Source organism: Hemiscyllium ocellatum, chromosome 12 (genome assembly GCF_020745735.1).
Source record: "Hemiscyllium ocellatum isolate sHemOce1 chromosome 12, sHemOce1.pat.X.cur, whole genome shotgun sequence".
NCBI classification, from domain to species: domain Eukaryota; kingdom Metazoa; phylum Chordata; class Chondrichthyes; order Orectolobiformes; family Hemiscylliidae; genus Hemiscyllium; species Hemiscyllium ocellatum.
Window position 1 is genome coordinate 101,831,132 of NC_083412.1, and position 15,510 is coordinate 101,846,641.

The following is a 15,510-nucleotide window of genomic DNA, read 5'->3' on the forward strand; positions in this document are numbered from 1 at the left end:
CAACCCTCACACAGTCACCTCTCATTTATATAAAAGATGAACACTAGGGAACCCAGCACAGCTCTTTGTGGTACACCACTGGACATTGGTTTCCAGTCACTAAAGCAGCCTCTGTTATCACCCTCTGTCTGCTATGACTGAGCCAATTTTGAGGCAAATGTGAGGACTGCAGATGCTGAAGATTAGAGTCAAGATTAGAGTGGTGCTGGAAAAGCACAGCAGGTCAGGCAGCATCCGAGGAGCAGGAAAATCGACGTTTCGGGCAGGGTCCCTTCATCAGGAATGAGGCTGGAAGCCTCAGGGGTGGAGAGATAAATGGGAAGGGATGGGGGTAGGGAGAAGGCAGCTGGGAATGCAGTAGGTGAATGGAGGAAGGGTAAAGGTGATAGGTCAGAGAGGAGGGTGGAGCAGATAGATGGAAAGGAAGATTGAAAAGGTGGGACAGGTCATGAGGGCGGTGCTGAGCTGGAAGGTTGGAACTGGGGTAAGGTGGGGGGGAGGGGAAATGAGGAAACTGGTGAAATCCACAGATGCCCTGGGGTTGAAGGGTTCCGAGACAGAAGATGAGACATTCTTCCTCCTGGCGTTAGGTGGTGAGGGAGCGGTGGTGGATGAGGTCCAGGACCTGCATGTCCTCAGCAGAGTGGGAGGGGGAGTTGAAATGTTAGGCCACAGGGCGGTGTGGTTGATTGGTGCGGGTGTCCCGGAGATGTTCCCTGAAGCGCTCTGCGAGAAGGCGTCCAGTCTCCCCAATGTAGAGGAGACCCCATCGGGAGCAATGGATGCAATAAATAACATTGGTGGATGTGCAGGTAAAACTTTGATAGATGTGGAAGGCTCGTTTGGGGCCTTGGATAGAGGTGAGGGAGGAGGTGTGGGTGCAGATTTTGCAATTCCTGCGGTGGCAGGGGAAGGTGCCAGGATGGGAGGGTGGGTTGTTGAGGAGGCATGGACTGACCAATTTTGAATCCACTTTATCAAATTACGCTGGATTCCATGTACATTTGCCTTCTTGATAAGTTATGGTCTCCCTCCGGAGATGCCATGTTGACTATCCCCCATCAAGCCTTGCCTCCCCAAGTGGAGATAGATGCTCTCTCTCAGAATTTTCTCCAATAGTTTCCCTACCACCAATATGAGACTCACTGCTCTGTAGTTCGCTGGCTGATCTCTACAATCCTCTTAAATATTAGTGCCATATTAACTGTTCTCTAGTCCTCTGACACCTCCCCCATGGCCAGAAAGAAATTAAAATTTGGATCAGTGTTCCTTCAATCTCCTCCCTTACCCGAGGTAATGGCTTATCAAGGAGGCAGCCTTTCTTCACAATTTATCCACACCTGGAGATTTCTCCAATTTTAAGCTTGCCAACAACTCCAATACTTTGTCCTTCCCAATGTCAATTTGATCAAGCACCTCACAGTTTTTGCTCGGGGTTCCATGTTTGCATCTTCGTTATCTTAGGTGAGGATGGGTGTGAAGTATTGGTTCAACCAGTATCCTTTTGCTGCAGCCACACATTACCCCCTTGGTTCCTAATGGGCCCTAATGTTTCCCTGGTTACCCTTGTCCCATTGATCGACTTATAGAATGTCTTGGGATTTTCCCTACTTTGTCCAGCCAGAGGTTTCTCTTATGGAGAAAGTGAGGACTGCAGATGCTGGAGATTAGAGTCGAGAGTGTATTGCTGGAAAAGCATAGCAGGTCAGGCAGCATCCGAGGAGCAGGAGAATCAATGTTTCGGGCAAAAGCACTTCGTCATGTTTCTCGTATCCCTCTTTGCTTTCCTAATTGCTTTCTTAAGCTCGACCCTACATTCTCTGTACAACACCCATGCCACCTGCTGATTTATTCCCCTGCTGAAAGCTTCTCTTTTCCTTCACATTGTATCCTGAATATCTATGACCATCCATGGTTCTCTGGGCCAGTAATCCTTCCTATCACCCTCGAGGGAACCTAGAGGGAACATATCTCCACAGTAAGTAGACCTCCCAGTCTGCCTTATTTCACTAAAGTCTGCTCCACCCACTCCAGAACCATTTTTTTTTGCAGCTTGTCTCTTTCTTTCTCTGTAATAAGTTTAAATTGCACCATGTTGTGATCGCTATCACTAAAGTGCTCCTCCACCACCACCTCAACCACTTGTCTGGCTTCACTCCTCACGAGTTAGGTCCAGATCTGCTCTCCCCCATGTTGGCCTAAAACATCCTCCTGCACACGTTTCAAGAAATCCACTCCATCCAAATCCCTAACTCTGTGTCTATCCCAGTTAGTGTTGGGAAAGTTGAGATCACCAAGTAGAGTTTCCCTTTTGTTATTATTTTACACACCTCTGAGAAGTTTCACAAATGTGTTCCTCCACTTCCCATCAACTCTCTGAGGGTCTACAAGAAAGGCCTAGCAATGTGGTTGTCCCTTTTTTATTCCTAAACTTAATCAACAAAGCTCCATTTGATGCCCCTTCCAACATATCATTTCTCCTTAGTGCAGTAACTGATTCCTTACCTAATAATTAGGACTGCATTGAGGACAAACTTCTTCACCTAAAGGATCGTGAATCTCTGGAATTCTTTGTCCAATGAAGCAGTTGAGGCTACCTCAGCGAATGTCTTAAGAACATAAGAACCAGGAGCAGGAGTAGGCCATCCGGCCCATCGAGCCTGTTCTGCCATTCAATAAGATCATGGCTGATCTTTTCATAGGCTCAGCTCCATTTACCCATACTCTGAGCCTTGACAATATTCCGGGCTCTGTTTCCTTCACTTTTCAGGAAGAGAGTTCCAAAGACACTCAATCCTCATTCCATATAAGCACACCCTCTGTATGAAAACATTGTCCCTTAGATCCCTTTTATCTTTCTCCAATCACCTTAAATCTATGCCCTCTAGTTTTGGACTCCTCTACCCTGGGGAAAAGACTTTGAATATTTACCCTTACCACCCCCTCATGATTTTATAAATCTCTGTAAGGTCACCGCCTCAGCCTCCGATGCTCCAGGGAAAAAGCCCCATCTTATTCAGCCTCTTCCTATAACTCAAACATTCCAATTCCAGCAATATTCTTGTAAATCTTTTCTGAACTCTTTCAAGTTTAACACATCTTTCCTATAGCAGGGAGAGCAGAATTGAACGTGGTATTTTAAAAGTGGCCTGGCCGATGTCCTGTACAGCTACAACGTGACGTCCAAACTCTCAGACTCAATGCGTTGACCAATCAAGTCAAGCATATCAAATGCCTTCTTCACTACCCTGTCTACCTGTAATTCCACTTTCTAGAAACCATGCTTCTGCACCCCTAGGTCTTTTTGTTTGGCAACATTCCCCAGAGACCTACCATAACTGTATAAATCCTGCAAAGTTTGCCTTATACCCAGTGAAGACCTATCAGAATGTTGTATGTTTCCATCGATTCATTCCTCACTCTTCCAACTCCAGTAGATGCAGGCCTAGCCTGTTTATCCTTTCCTCATTAAGGCAACCTTTTTATTCCAGGTGTTAATCTGGTAAACCTGCTCTCAACTCCTTCCGACCCATTTATATCCTGCCTTAAATAAACTGTTCTGAAGAAAGGTCATTGAATTTGAGATGTTATCTCTGCTTTCTCTCCACAGATGCCGGTTGACCTACTGAGTTTCTCCAGCAATTTGTTTCCATTACAATCATGGCTGGTGTCATATTTGCCTCAACTCCACTTTCCCAGCCATACTCCATAACCCTGCAGTCCATTGCTAATTAAAAATCTGTTCATTTCCTAATTAAATTTACTCAATGTCCCAGCATCCACTGTCCTCTGGTGTACTGAATTCCACAGATTCACAACCTCATCTCTGTTTTAAATCTGCTCCCCTTATCCTAACACTGTGACTGCTCATTCTCAGTTACCCCACAAGGATAAACATCCACTCAATGTTTACTTGTAACTCCTCTTTATTATCTTATATACCTCATTAGATCTCCTCTCACTCTTCCAAACTCCAGAAAGTATGGGCCAGGTAATTTTGGAATATTATCACTTTGGGTCCACTATCTCAGCTGCCACTTCCTCTAAGACCCTCACCAATCCATGCCAAAATGCTTCCATTACACTGAAATTCTGTTATCCACAATACATTTTGAGACTTATCCACAAAATATTTTGAGATTTTATTACTTCCCCCAGCCATCCAAGTTTCCCTTTACACACAGCATGAGTTCCTTCCTCAAAGAACTCCAGTAGGTTGGTCAAACCTGATATTCCTTTCACAAAACCACGTTGACTCAGCCCAATTACCTTGAACTTATCCAAATGCTAACATATCCAACATATATGACATGTTAAACTAATTAGCAATTAATTTCCCCCTCCTTTTTTGAATGAAAATGTTATATCTTCTATTTTTGAATCTAATGGAACCATACTAAGTCAAAGGAATTTGGGAAAATAAGAACCAACATATGAACAATTTCATTAGCTATGGTTTGAAGTCCAGCAGGACCCAGGTACATTGGCAGGCCACAGCTCCATCAGTTTACTCAGTCCCATTTCTCTGGTGGATGTGATTTTCCTGAGTTCCATCCTTCCACTTCCTGATTTATCACTGCACCTGTGGTTAAGACTGATACAAATGATCTGTTTAATTTATCTGCCATCTCTTTATTTTTCATTATTAATTATCCAAGCTCATTTTCTATAGAACCAATGCTCACTTTGCCTTTTAAAAATAATTATAGAAACTACTGTATCTGTTCTTATGTTTTTGGCTACTTTCTCTCACATGCTAATTTTCATCTCATTTTTCCTTATGAATTTTTTTGCTATTTTAATACCCTGTTCAATTTTCTGAGCTGCCTTCTATCTTTGCACAGCTATATGCCTTTTGATTTAATACTATCTTTTAACATTTCTAGTTAACTACAGATGATGGGTCTGCTCCTTGGAATTTTTCTTATTCATCGGAATGTATATATTTTGTATTCTGTAATATCTTCATAATATATGTCACTGTCCACACTCTGTATTCGGTGCTAAGCCCTAACAATGCCACAGAGAAGAAAAAGAAGCAAGTCCTGCACTCCAGAGCCCAGCACCTGGACATACTGGGCCACTTGCCATAAGATTTTTATGGGTCAAAATTCAGCCTATTCAGTTACATGAGTATACAGGTCAGAAATTATTGATCCTGAGGACATCTTATCTCCTAATTGAGGGACAGTCTTTGATGATCTTGAAGGTAGTTAGAATATGTAAGAAGCGCTTGCGAAGTTTGTTGTTTCTGCAAAATCACAAGGCTGAGTCATGGGGGGGGGGTATGTTAAGCTAGATATACTTGCAGGCAGTTACAAGTAGCTGCATCTTGCTTCTGCAAAAATCGCAAGGTGGAATCCTGAGGGTATATTCCAAGAAATAACTAACTGAAAAGGGAGGTGGTCGACACCGGGGGGGGGGGGGGGGGGGGGGGGGTTGCACCCCACAGACAGATGTGGTAAGCCAATTAGATTAGCAGAAGTAAGAGGGGAGGACCAGGAGACTCAACTGAACTGTATAAATTGTAATGTTACCTCCTGATCTGGTGTGCCTCCTTTATGGTCACCCGGCTTGCAAGACCGTATGAATAAAGACTTCTTCAGAATTTGACTCGGACTGAAATTATTGAATAGTGAGCTTCGTTTCTCACAAATAATTAACTGAATAATGATCTGGAATGAAAAACATAGCATGGCTGTGAGGGAATGGTTTGAATCCCGTTCCCAGTAGGAATGGACCAACAGCAAAGACAGTTTCTAAAATACCAGGAATTGTCAATCACACCAGAGGTGCATGGGTCTGCAGCTGGAACATGGTATATGTTTGGGATTGTCAAGGGCTTGTTGCTGTCACAAATTGTTTCATCTGACCCAGGAATGCTGAATACCATCATGTACCCTTGAAACAGGAAAGCTCCATTCTGCACTGCTATCATCCCTCATCTTGAATCAAATTGAAAGTGTCAGTATATCTGTCCTTGCTAAGTTGCTTGAGTTCATGTTCTTTGATTGGGTGACCATGTGAATCCCATAGAGACTCTCTGGAAAATATGGCTAGAGTATCTAATTGTCATAAGAGTTTCTGTAAATAAAGTGCAAGTTCTGCATAGTTTTCCATAATTCTCTGATTTTCAATCTCAAAGATATATCTTTCGACAGCTCCCTTCCTGATTTGACACAAAACTGGGTTGGAATATAAGTTGTGAGAAGGGTCGTAGTTATGGGTATGTTCACTGAGCTGTGAAGTTGATTTGCAGACATTTTGTCCCCTGTCTAGGTGACATTGTCAGTACTTTGGAGCCTCCTGTGAAATGCTGCTGTACTGTGTTTTCTGGAATTTATTTGGTTCCGTTCCTGCTGCTTCCAGTTGCCTGTTCCGGTTGTTCATTGTGGTGGTCAGTATATTGGGCCAAGATCTATGTGCTTGTTAATGGAGTCCATGGATGAGTGCCATGCTTCTAGAAATTCTCTGGCTGTCCTCTGTTTGGTTTGTCCTGTGATCGTTATGGTGTACCAGCCAAATTTGTGATCCTTGTCACCTGTGTGTGTGTGGCTACTAGGGACAGCTGGTATGGATTTAGCGCAATGGGAATTTGTCAGGTTTCTGACTAGGATGGTGGGCTTTCCAATGAGGAGAAGTTGAGAAATTAGGGAAGCGTGCATGCCAGAAGCAGCAGTTGGTATAGCTAAAGGTGAGGTGTCAACCAGATGAAACCACAGACAGGATTACTTGCTTGCCAAACAACATCAGCAACAAGTGATAGAGAGCTAAACAATGCCACAGCCATCATCTCAGATCTAAGCTGTGCAATCCTGCCATGTCCAGTCGTGAATGATGGTGAATAATCAGGGTGTCAGATTTTGATTTCTGTGCTCCTGTGAAACACCTTGGACTGTGTTGCTGCATTAATATAGTTGTACAAGAGTGTGGTGTAGACATCTATGCAGAAAGGTGTAATGCTGTGGCATGTTAATGCCTGTTATTGAGATGATCAGGAATAAATGCTGCGCATACTGACTGCTGTCTGAAGGAAGGAGAGAAATGTTTGGAACTAAAAGTTGGTACCAACTCCAGACCTTATTTTTTTCAGCTACAGAACGTTTACACTGATTCTGACCTTCTTGCTGTACACGGCTTATCATCTGTCTCGGAAACCAATCAGCATTGTCAAGGTGAGAACCTCTTTAATTTTGGAGCATGATAAAAGTTGGATCATTTGCTTCTAAAATTGTTGCACATTTGGGACTACCAGTCTGTAAACTTTGTAAATTCAACTGAGTAAAATATATAATGAAAAATGTGCTTGTTTTGGTTTAAATATTGAAACTGCTGCTTTCAGACTTCAAAGCCCTGACATTTTGACACAACCATCAAAAGGGATTGGTGTACTGGGGAGGCCAGCCTGCAGTAGCTGTCATGGGATTCATGGCAGGATGGTACCTGTATCATTGTCCTGTTCATCCTCTGAATTTTTAATTTCAAACTAGGAGTCAGCACATACCAGAATTCCAAATGAACAGGCAGGACACTGACAGTGTTGGGTGGAAAGCAAATTGCTTCCCATTGTCAAAATGGCTTGACTTTGGTAAAGTAAGCGTCGCATTCTCAATTGCTCACTTTAACCCACAACTGCAAATGTGGACTAGCACTGAACATAAATTTCTGTCATAAAATCCCTAAATCTTACAAGATTAACAGGCAACTGGTCCATGATCCCCCGCCTTCTCTTTCAAAGCTATTCAATTTGTTCACTCACCTGCTGCCCCCTAAGGCACAGCATGGTTTCCTTAAACTATACAGTATATTCAAGTCGATGTATCACAGCTCAGGGTGTGCTGCGGGGCACAGGTCAGGGTGTGCTGCAGGGTACAGGTCAGGGTGTGCTGCGGGGCACAGGTCAGGGTGTGCTGCAGGGTACAGGTCAGGGTGTGCTGCAGGGTACAGGTCAGGGTGTGCTGCAGGGCACAGGTCAGGGTGTGCTGCAGGGCACAGCTCAGGGTGTGCTGCAGGGCACAGCTCAGGGTGTGCTGCAGGGTACAGCTCAGGGTGTGCTGCAGGGTACAGCTCAGAGTGTGCTGCAGGGTACAGCAATCCAGAGATTGGACATTCTACCTTTTCGTTTAGTTCCAAAGTGTTCCAAATCTTTCAGCAGAAACACTTTCCAGTCCCATCAATGCCATTGATCCCAATGTGGGTGATGAGAACATGATCCCTCCCCTCCCACTTCACGATCTTCTCCAATCCCAAGGAGATGTCCTTAACCCTGGCACTGGACAGGCAACACAGCCTTCGGAACTCTTGCTCACTCATTGCCACCTACTGCTTTTCATTTTCCTTGCACAACAGATCAGTTCGCTCATCTCATTCTGCAGGCCTCTCTCTCATCTCCAAAGTGTATAAGAACCTTGTAACTGTTGGTGATTGCAGGACAGGGGCTTCTCAAGTGCTGCTACCCAGTGGGTCCCCCTACCTGCCTCATGTACAATCTCACACCCTACCTTTGATCACAGACCATGTTTGTATTATCTGAGGTGATGTGACTGCTTCCTGCAGGAAAATATTCTGTTAAATTTATCCCTCTCTGATGTGGAGTAGTGCCTACAGTTCAGACTCCAGCCATGGAATTCTGATGCGAAATTGCTACAGTTTGTGAACTGTGGATCAACTCGGTGTCCGGCAACTCCCACATTCTGCACTTGCAACATATCACAACACATCTGCCACAGGAAACTATCGAGGCCAAAGGTTTGAAGACTTTCAAGACAGATGTTGATATACTTTTTGGACTAAAGGGACAAAGCAGGGCTAAAGCAGGGAACAGGGTATTGAATCGGGAATTAGCCATAATTATATCGAATGGCCGAGCAGGCTCAACGTTGCTATATTTCCATAACCTGCCAATTCTATAACCAGCTAACTCTATAACCAGCCAAGTTTATAACCATGTAACTCTATAACCAGCTAACTCTATAGTATCTATCAAAGTTATTAATATCTCTCTAGTATCCTTGCTTTTTACACTTGAAGAGTCCCGAGACTGAGCGCTGGATTCTAACTTTTTTTGTTTCCTTTTTACATTTATGCATTCATATCAATCTTGTCCCTAACAAACTATATGCAAGGAGAAGAGGGACAAAAAGACCACAGACCTGGACACACAGTGAAGACCTTGATTTTATCTGAGAGACTAGAACTACTCATCAATCCTCTTCTCCAATCAGATGCTTCATTGAGGCAAAGGCAACCAAAGATCTCTTTCCTTCCTCTTCATGAACTTGGTCAACTTTGTTCCTTCAGCATCTGACATCCATCCAGATCTTTGAAGATGGCCAGCTTTTCAGGACAAACAAAACCTTAGGAATGTCCATCCTGGATGCAATGGAAAGGATTCCAGTCAGGGAGCTGGACAAGAAAGAAAAATGACAGAAAATGCTGAAGCAAAACTTTACTGAAGCATGAAAACAAAATCCTAGAGAGGCTGGAAATCTGAAATAAAAGCAGAAAATACTGGAAATACAGAGCAGGTCAGGCAGTGTCTGTGAAGAAAGAATCTGAGATAATATTTCAGGCTGATGTTGGCCCTTCGTCAAAACTGATAATCTCTCAGTTTGGTGGCATATTAACACTGGTTCCCTCCATTGCCTGACCTGCTGAGTTGATTGAACAATACGTCACCCACACATCAACACTTCTGAGCAGAAGTAACTGGTCCAACAAAGTAGACATGGCACACCCACGTTACTTGCTGCTTACTCTGTTAGGAATACAAATGATAGACAGGGCTAAGCAAATCCATGACCAACAGATCATCTCAAAAGTTCTGCAGTCCTTCCACATCCAGTTTTGAATAGTAGTGAACAATTAAATGATTAGATAGATTAGATTCCATACAGTATGGAAACAGGCCATTCGGCCCAACAAGTCCACACTGACCCTCCGAAGAGTAACTCACCCAGACCCATTCCCCTTTCGTATATTCACCCCTGACACTATGGGCAATTTAGCATGGCCAATCCACCTAACCCGCACATCTTTGGATTGTGGGTGGAAACCGGAGCACCCAGAGGAAACCCACACAGACACTGGGAGAATGTGCAAACTCCACACAGACAGTCACCCAAGGCTGGGTCCCTGGCGCTGTGAGGCAGCTGTGCTAACCACTGAGCCCCGGTGCTGCCCAAAAATCCGGAAAGAATTTCCATCGTCCCCCTGGATGTACCAGCTGCAATTCATGGATGGAGGATAATTCATGGGCCGGGGCGGCTGTAGATAACTCCACGTTGCTCTTTGTGTGGCTCCAGCCTCCCATGGCAGGCGGCCATTCCGGAACATTCCATGTCTCCCAAAGAGAATGAAGAGGCGAGGATGAAGCCTCCCATCGGGCTACCTCCTGCCACTCTGCCACTGCCATCTTCACTGACTCGGTTCCCTCATATTGTCGCCACTGTATCCGCCTGGCCGCTGCACCTCTACCCACCTCATGATGCTGGAGAGTCGGAATGTCCTCCGCTCCGGGTCCCAGTCCCAGCTCGAACCGCTTGTCTATCGGGGTTGATTCAAAGCTCTTCTGCAACTGTAGCTGTGTATTACCGGCTGCTGACGTGAGTACACAGCCGCAGTAAATAATTCACTGGAGGAGGTGGCTAAATAAATACTCCCATCTTCAGTGTTGGAAGACCCCATCACATCATTGTAAGGCTGAAGTACTCACAGAAATGTTTAGTCAGAAGTGCTGAGAGGATGATTGATCTTGGCCTTTTCTAATGGTCCCTAGTATCACAGATACCAGTCTTCAGCCAATTCGATTCACTCCACGTGATAGCAAGGAACAGTTGAAGGCTCCGGATACTGCAAAGGATACCGGCCCTGACAACATTGTGCTCCCCTAGCCAACCTCTCCCAGTAAAGTTACAACACTGATATCTTGCCGACATTGTGGAAATATGTCATGTACACAAAAAGCAGGACAAATCCAACCTGGTCAGTTACCACCCCATCAGTCTACTCTCGACCATCAGTAAGGTGATAGAAGGTGTCATCAACGTTCTATCAAGCAACACCTGCTCAGCAATAACCTGCTCAGTGACACCCAGCTTGGGCCACACAGCTCCTGACCTCATTACAGCCTTGGGTCAAACATGGACAAAAGAGCTGAATCCCAGAGGGGAGGGGAGAGTGACAGCTCTAGACATCAAGTCCACATCTGACTGAGTGTGGCATCAAGGAGCCCGGGCAAAACTGGCATCAACAGGTATCAGGAGTAAATCTCCCTGCTGGCTGGAGTCATACCTGACACATAGAAAGTTTGTTATGTTTATTGGAGATCATTCATCTCAGCTGCAAGACATCTCTGCAGAAGTTCCTCAGGGTAGTGTCCTAGGTCCACCCATCTTCAGCTGCCTCATCAATGACCTTTTCTCATCATAAGGTCAGGAGTCAGGATGTTTGCAATCTGCAAATTGCACAAAGTTCAGCACCATTCCCGACTCCTGAGATACAGTCCATCTTCAATTGCAGCAAGATCTGGACAATGTCCAGGCTTAAGCTGACAAGTGGCAAGTAACAAGTGCCAGCCAATGACCATCACCAAAAAGAGGCAATCTAACCATCATTCCTTGACATTCTATGGCATTACCGTCATAAATCCTATATTATCAACATTCTTAGATTACCATTGACCAAAACTCAACTGGCCTCGCCATAATAATACTGTGGCTACAAGAGCAAGTCAGAGACTAGGATTGATGCAGGGGGTGACTCACCACCTGATGCCCCAAAGCCTCTCCACAAGTCTACAAGGTACAAACCAGGAGTTTGATGGAATACTCCCCACTTGCCTAGTTGGGGGCAACTCCAACAACACTCGAGAAGCTTGACACCATCCAGGATAAAGCAGCCAACTTGATTCACGCCACAACCACAAGTATTCACTTCCTCCACCACCACAGCAACAACAGAATCAGAGATAATATTTCAGGCTGATGTTGTTTCATCAAAACCAATAATCCCTCAGCTTGGTGACACATTAACACTGGTTCCCTCCACTGCCTGACCTGCTGAGTTGATTGAACAATACGTCATCTCCCACACATCAACACTTCTGAGCACAACTGGTCCAACAAGGTAGATGTGGCACACCCACATTACTTACTGCTTACACTGTTAGGAATGCAAGTGATAGACAGGGCTAAACAAGTCCACAAATCTATAAAATGCACTGAAGCAATTCATCAAGGCTCCTTCGACAACACTTTCCAAACCCAGTGGGACAGAGGTGGCAGATGCACAGGGACGTCACTATCTGCAAATTCCCCTCTGGAGCATAGTTTATTCTATCTTGGAGCCATATCACTATTCCTTCACCCATTGACGTTTACAACATTGTTGTTATATCAGTCTTGATTTGGTTTAACCATTGGTTGACTTTATATCAATTCTCTCTCCCCAGTCTCTGAGATTTTCCCAGTTGTTAGATGTAATTCTTTCTAAATGACTGGCGCTTACACTCTATAAGAGGAGCTCAGGAAAACTTAAACTGGGCTGCTATGGTTGTGCTTGGCAATAGGAATGATTGAATTGTCCTCTGTCCTTAATGCACTGTGCACCAACATTAATCCACTGTGCAGTGAGCTCTGACTCTAATCTCCGATGTGTTTCTTCACAGAGTGCCCTGCACATGAATTGTTCGTTAGCCAATGAAGTTGAACTGTACAGCTATAAAGAACATTTGATTCAGGCTAAACTACTGAGAAATACCTTCTCCAATGACACTTGGTGCAGCTGGGAGCCTTTTGGTGAGCGATTCCCCTGGAACTGCCTTGTAAAATAAAATGACCTAATATAATGTAATACAGCTGTGTGGAAGGAAGGGCAGAGGGATCCGTAGACAGGTTCACAGGGCATTAAAGTCCAAGGGTATAATGGCCTATGTATTTTATCATCTTGCAAAATATCCGTATTACAGAGGAGGAAGTGCTGGATGTCTTGAAATGCATAAAGGTGTATAAATCCCCAGGACCTGAACAGATGTACCCTAGAACTCTGGGAAGCTAGAGAAGTGATTGCTGGGCCTCTTACTGAGATATTTGTATCATCGATAGTCACAGGTGAGGTGCCGGAAGACTGGAGGTTGGCTAATGTGTTGCCACTGTTTAAGAAGGGTGGTAAGGACAAGCCAGGGAACTATAGACCAGTGAGCCTGATGTTGGTGGTGGGCAAGTTGTTGGAGGGAATCCTGAGGGACAGGATGTATATGTATTTGGAAAGGCAAAGGCTGATTAGGGATAGTCAACATGGCTTTATGCATGGAAATCATGTCTCACAAACTTGATTGAGTTTTTTTGAAGAAATAACAAAGAGGATTGACGAGAGCAGAGCGGTAGCTGGGATCTATATGGACTTCAGTAAGGCGTTCGACAAGGTTCCCCATGGGAGAATGATTAACAAGGTTAGATCTCATGGAATACAGGGAGAACTAGCCATTTGGATACAGAACTGGCTCAAAGGTAGAAGACAGAGGGTGGTGGTGGAGGGTTGTTTTTCAGACTGGAGGCCTGTGCCCAGTGGAGTGCCACAAGGATCGGTGCTGGGTCCTCTACTTTTCATCATTTATATAAATGTTTTGGATGCAAGCATAAGAGGTACAGTGAGTAAGTTTGCAGTTGACACCAAAATTGGAGGTGTAGTGGACAGGGAAGAAGGTTACCGCAGATTACAACAGGATATAGACCAGATGGGCCAATAGGCTGAGAAGTGGCAGATGGAGTTTAATTCAGATAAATGCGAGGTGCTGCATTTTGGGAAAGCAAATCTTAGCAGGACTTATACACTTAATGGGAAGGTCCTAGAGAGTGTTACTGAACAAAGAGATCTTGGAGTGCAGGTTCATAGCTCCTTGAAAGTGGATTCGCAGGTAGATAGGATAGTGAAGAAGGCATTTGGTATGCTTTCCTTTATTGGTCAGAGTATTGGGTACAGGAGTTGGGAGGTCATGTTGCGGCTGTACAGGACATTGCTTAGGCCACTGTTATTATATTGTGTGCAATTCTGGTCTCTTTCCTGTTGGAAAGATGTTGTGAAACTTGAAAGTGTTCAGAAAAACTTTACAAGAATGTTGCCAGGGTTGGAGGATTTGAGCTACAGGGAGAGGCTGAACTGGCTGGGGCTGTTTTCCCTGGACCGCCGGAGGCTGAGGGGTGACCTTATAGAGGTTTACAAAATTATGAGGGGCATGGATAGGATAAATAGACAAAATCTTTTCCCTGGGGTCGGGGAGACCAGAACTGGAGGGCATAGGTTTAGGATGAGGGGGAAAGATATAAGAGAGACCTAAGGGGCAACCTTTTCGCTCAGAGGGTGGTACGTGTATGGAATGAGCTGCCAGAGGATGTGGTGGAGGCTGGTACAATTGCAACATTTAAAAGGCATTTGGATGGGTATATGAATAGGAAGGGTTTGGAGGGATATGGGCCGGGTGCTGGCAGGTGGGTCTAGATTGGGTTGGGATATCTGGTCGGCATGGACAGGTTGGACCTCTGTACATCTCTGTGACTCTGTGCTCTCAGTAATGGTGCTGTGGAGTATTGGAGTTTATACTTGCGAAGAATTTGAAGATTTCAGGAGGGAACAGCACAGAATCACTGGGACACTGCCTGCTACGAGGAAATATAACCAAAGTAGAACTTCACTTTTTCTTAAAAACCATGCAGATCACAGAAATAACACAATTTGTTATTGCGCCAGAGAGGTAGAAACAAATTGTTTTCAGGAATTAAGAGGTATAAAGCAAGGGGCCAGAGATTCATGATTAAAGAGAGTTAGAAAAGAGCGCAGGAGAAATTCTTCATACAGTTAGTGTGTAGAATTTGCATCAAAGATGTATTTTGTATTTATTCATGGGATGTGGTTCTCGAAAAGACAATAGTAAACCAGATGGGTTTTCACAATTGAGGCAGCGATGGTCACTATCAGGCAAGCATTTTATTCCAGAAATTTGTTTTATTGAATTTAACTTTCACTGCCGGCCGTGGAGGGATTTGTACCTGGTTCCTCAGGGCATTAGCCTAAGGTTCTGAATTACTACTCCACACTATCAATCTACCACCAACTCCCCTTCACCTGAGCGAGAACCTGGAGAATAGATTGACTATTGTTGGTTTTTGGCATCACTTTTTAACTGGGTCTTAGTTGTTTTTTTTATTTATTAATTTGTGGAAAGTAGGTGTGACTGCTGTGCCAGCATTTATTGCCCAGCCCTAGTTGCCCTTTGGGAAGGTGGGGGTGAGCTGCCTTCTTGAACTGCTGCAGTCCACCTGCAGTGGATTAGCTCTCAACACCATCATGGAGCTGTGTAAAGCTGTGACCAGCGGAATGTCAAAAAGCTCACTGTTGGCATCTCAGTTATTTTCAGTTTATAGAATAATAGAACAGTAATTTATTGTCACTTGTATCTTTAAAGTGTTCAAGTCACCATACTCCAGCGCCTATGACAGTTAAAACGGTTTCACA

The 15,510-nt window shown here is 44.4% G+C and overlaps 1 protein-coding gene across 2 annotated transcripts in view; it reads left to right on the forward strand.

Annotated features, from left to right (window-relative positions):
• The window catches only part of slc37a1 (solute carrier family 37 member 1), a 109,937-nt gene that overhangs the window by 11,377 nt on the left and 83,050 nt on the right, over window positions 1-15,510 (forward strand). Inside the window, exons 3-4 of one of the 2 annotated variants that reach the window (XM_060833886.1) lie at window positions 7,094-7,175; window positions 12,668-12,797. In XM_060833886.1, the coding sequence (XP_060689869.1) occupies window positions 7,094-7,175; window positions 12,668-12,797 (212 nt within the window). Of the gene's footprint in view, window positions 1-7,093; window positions 7,176-12,061; window positions 12,127-12,667; window positions 12,798-15,510 lie in introns of those variants that run through there. The other variant, XM_060833887.1, reaches the window with a different exon arrangement.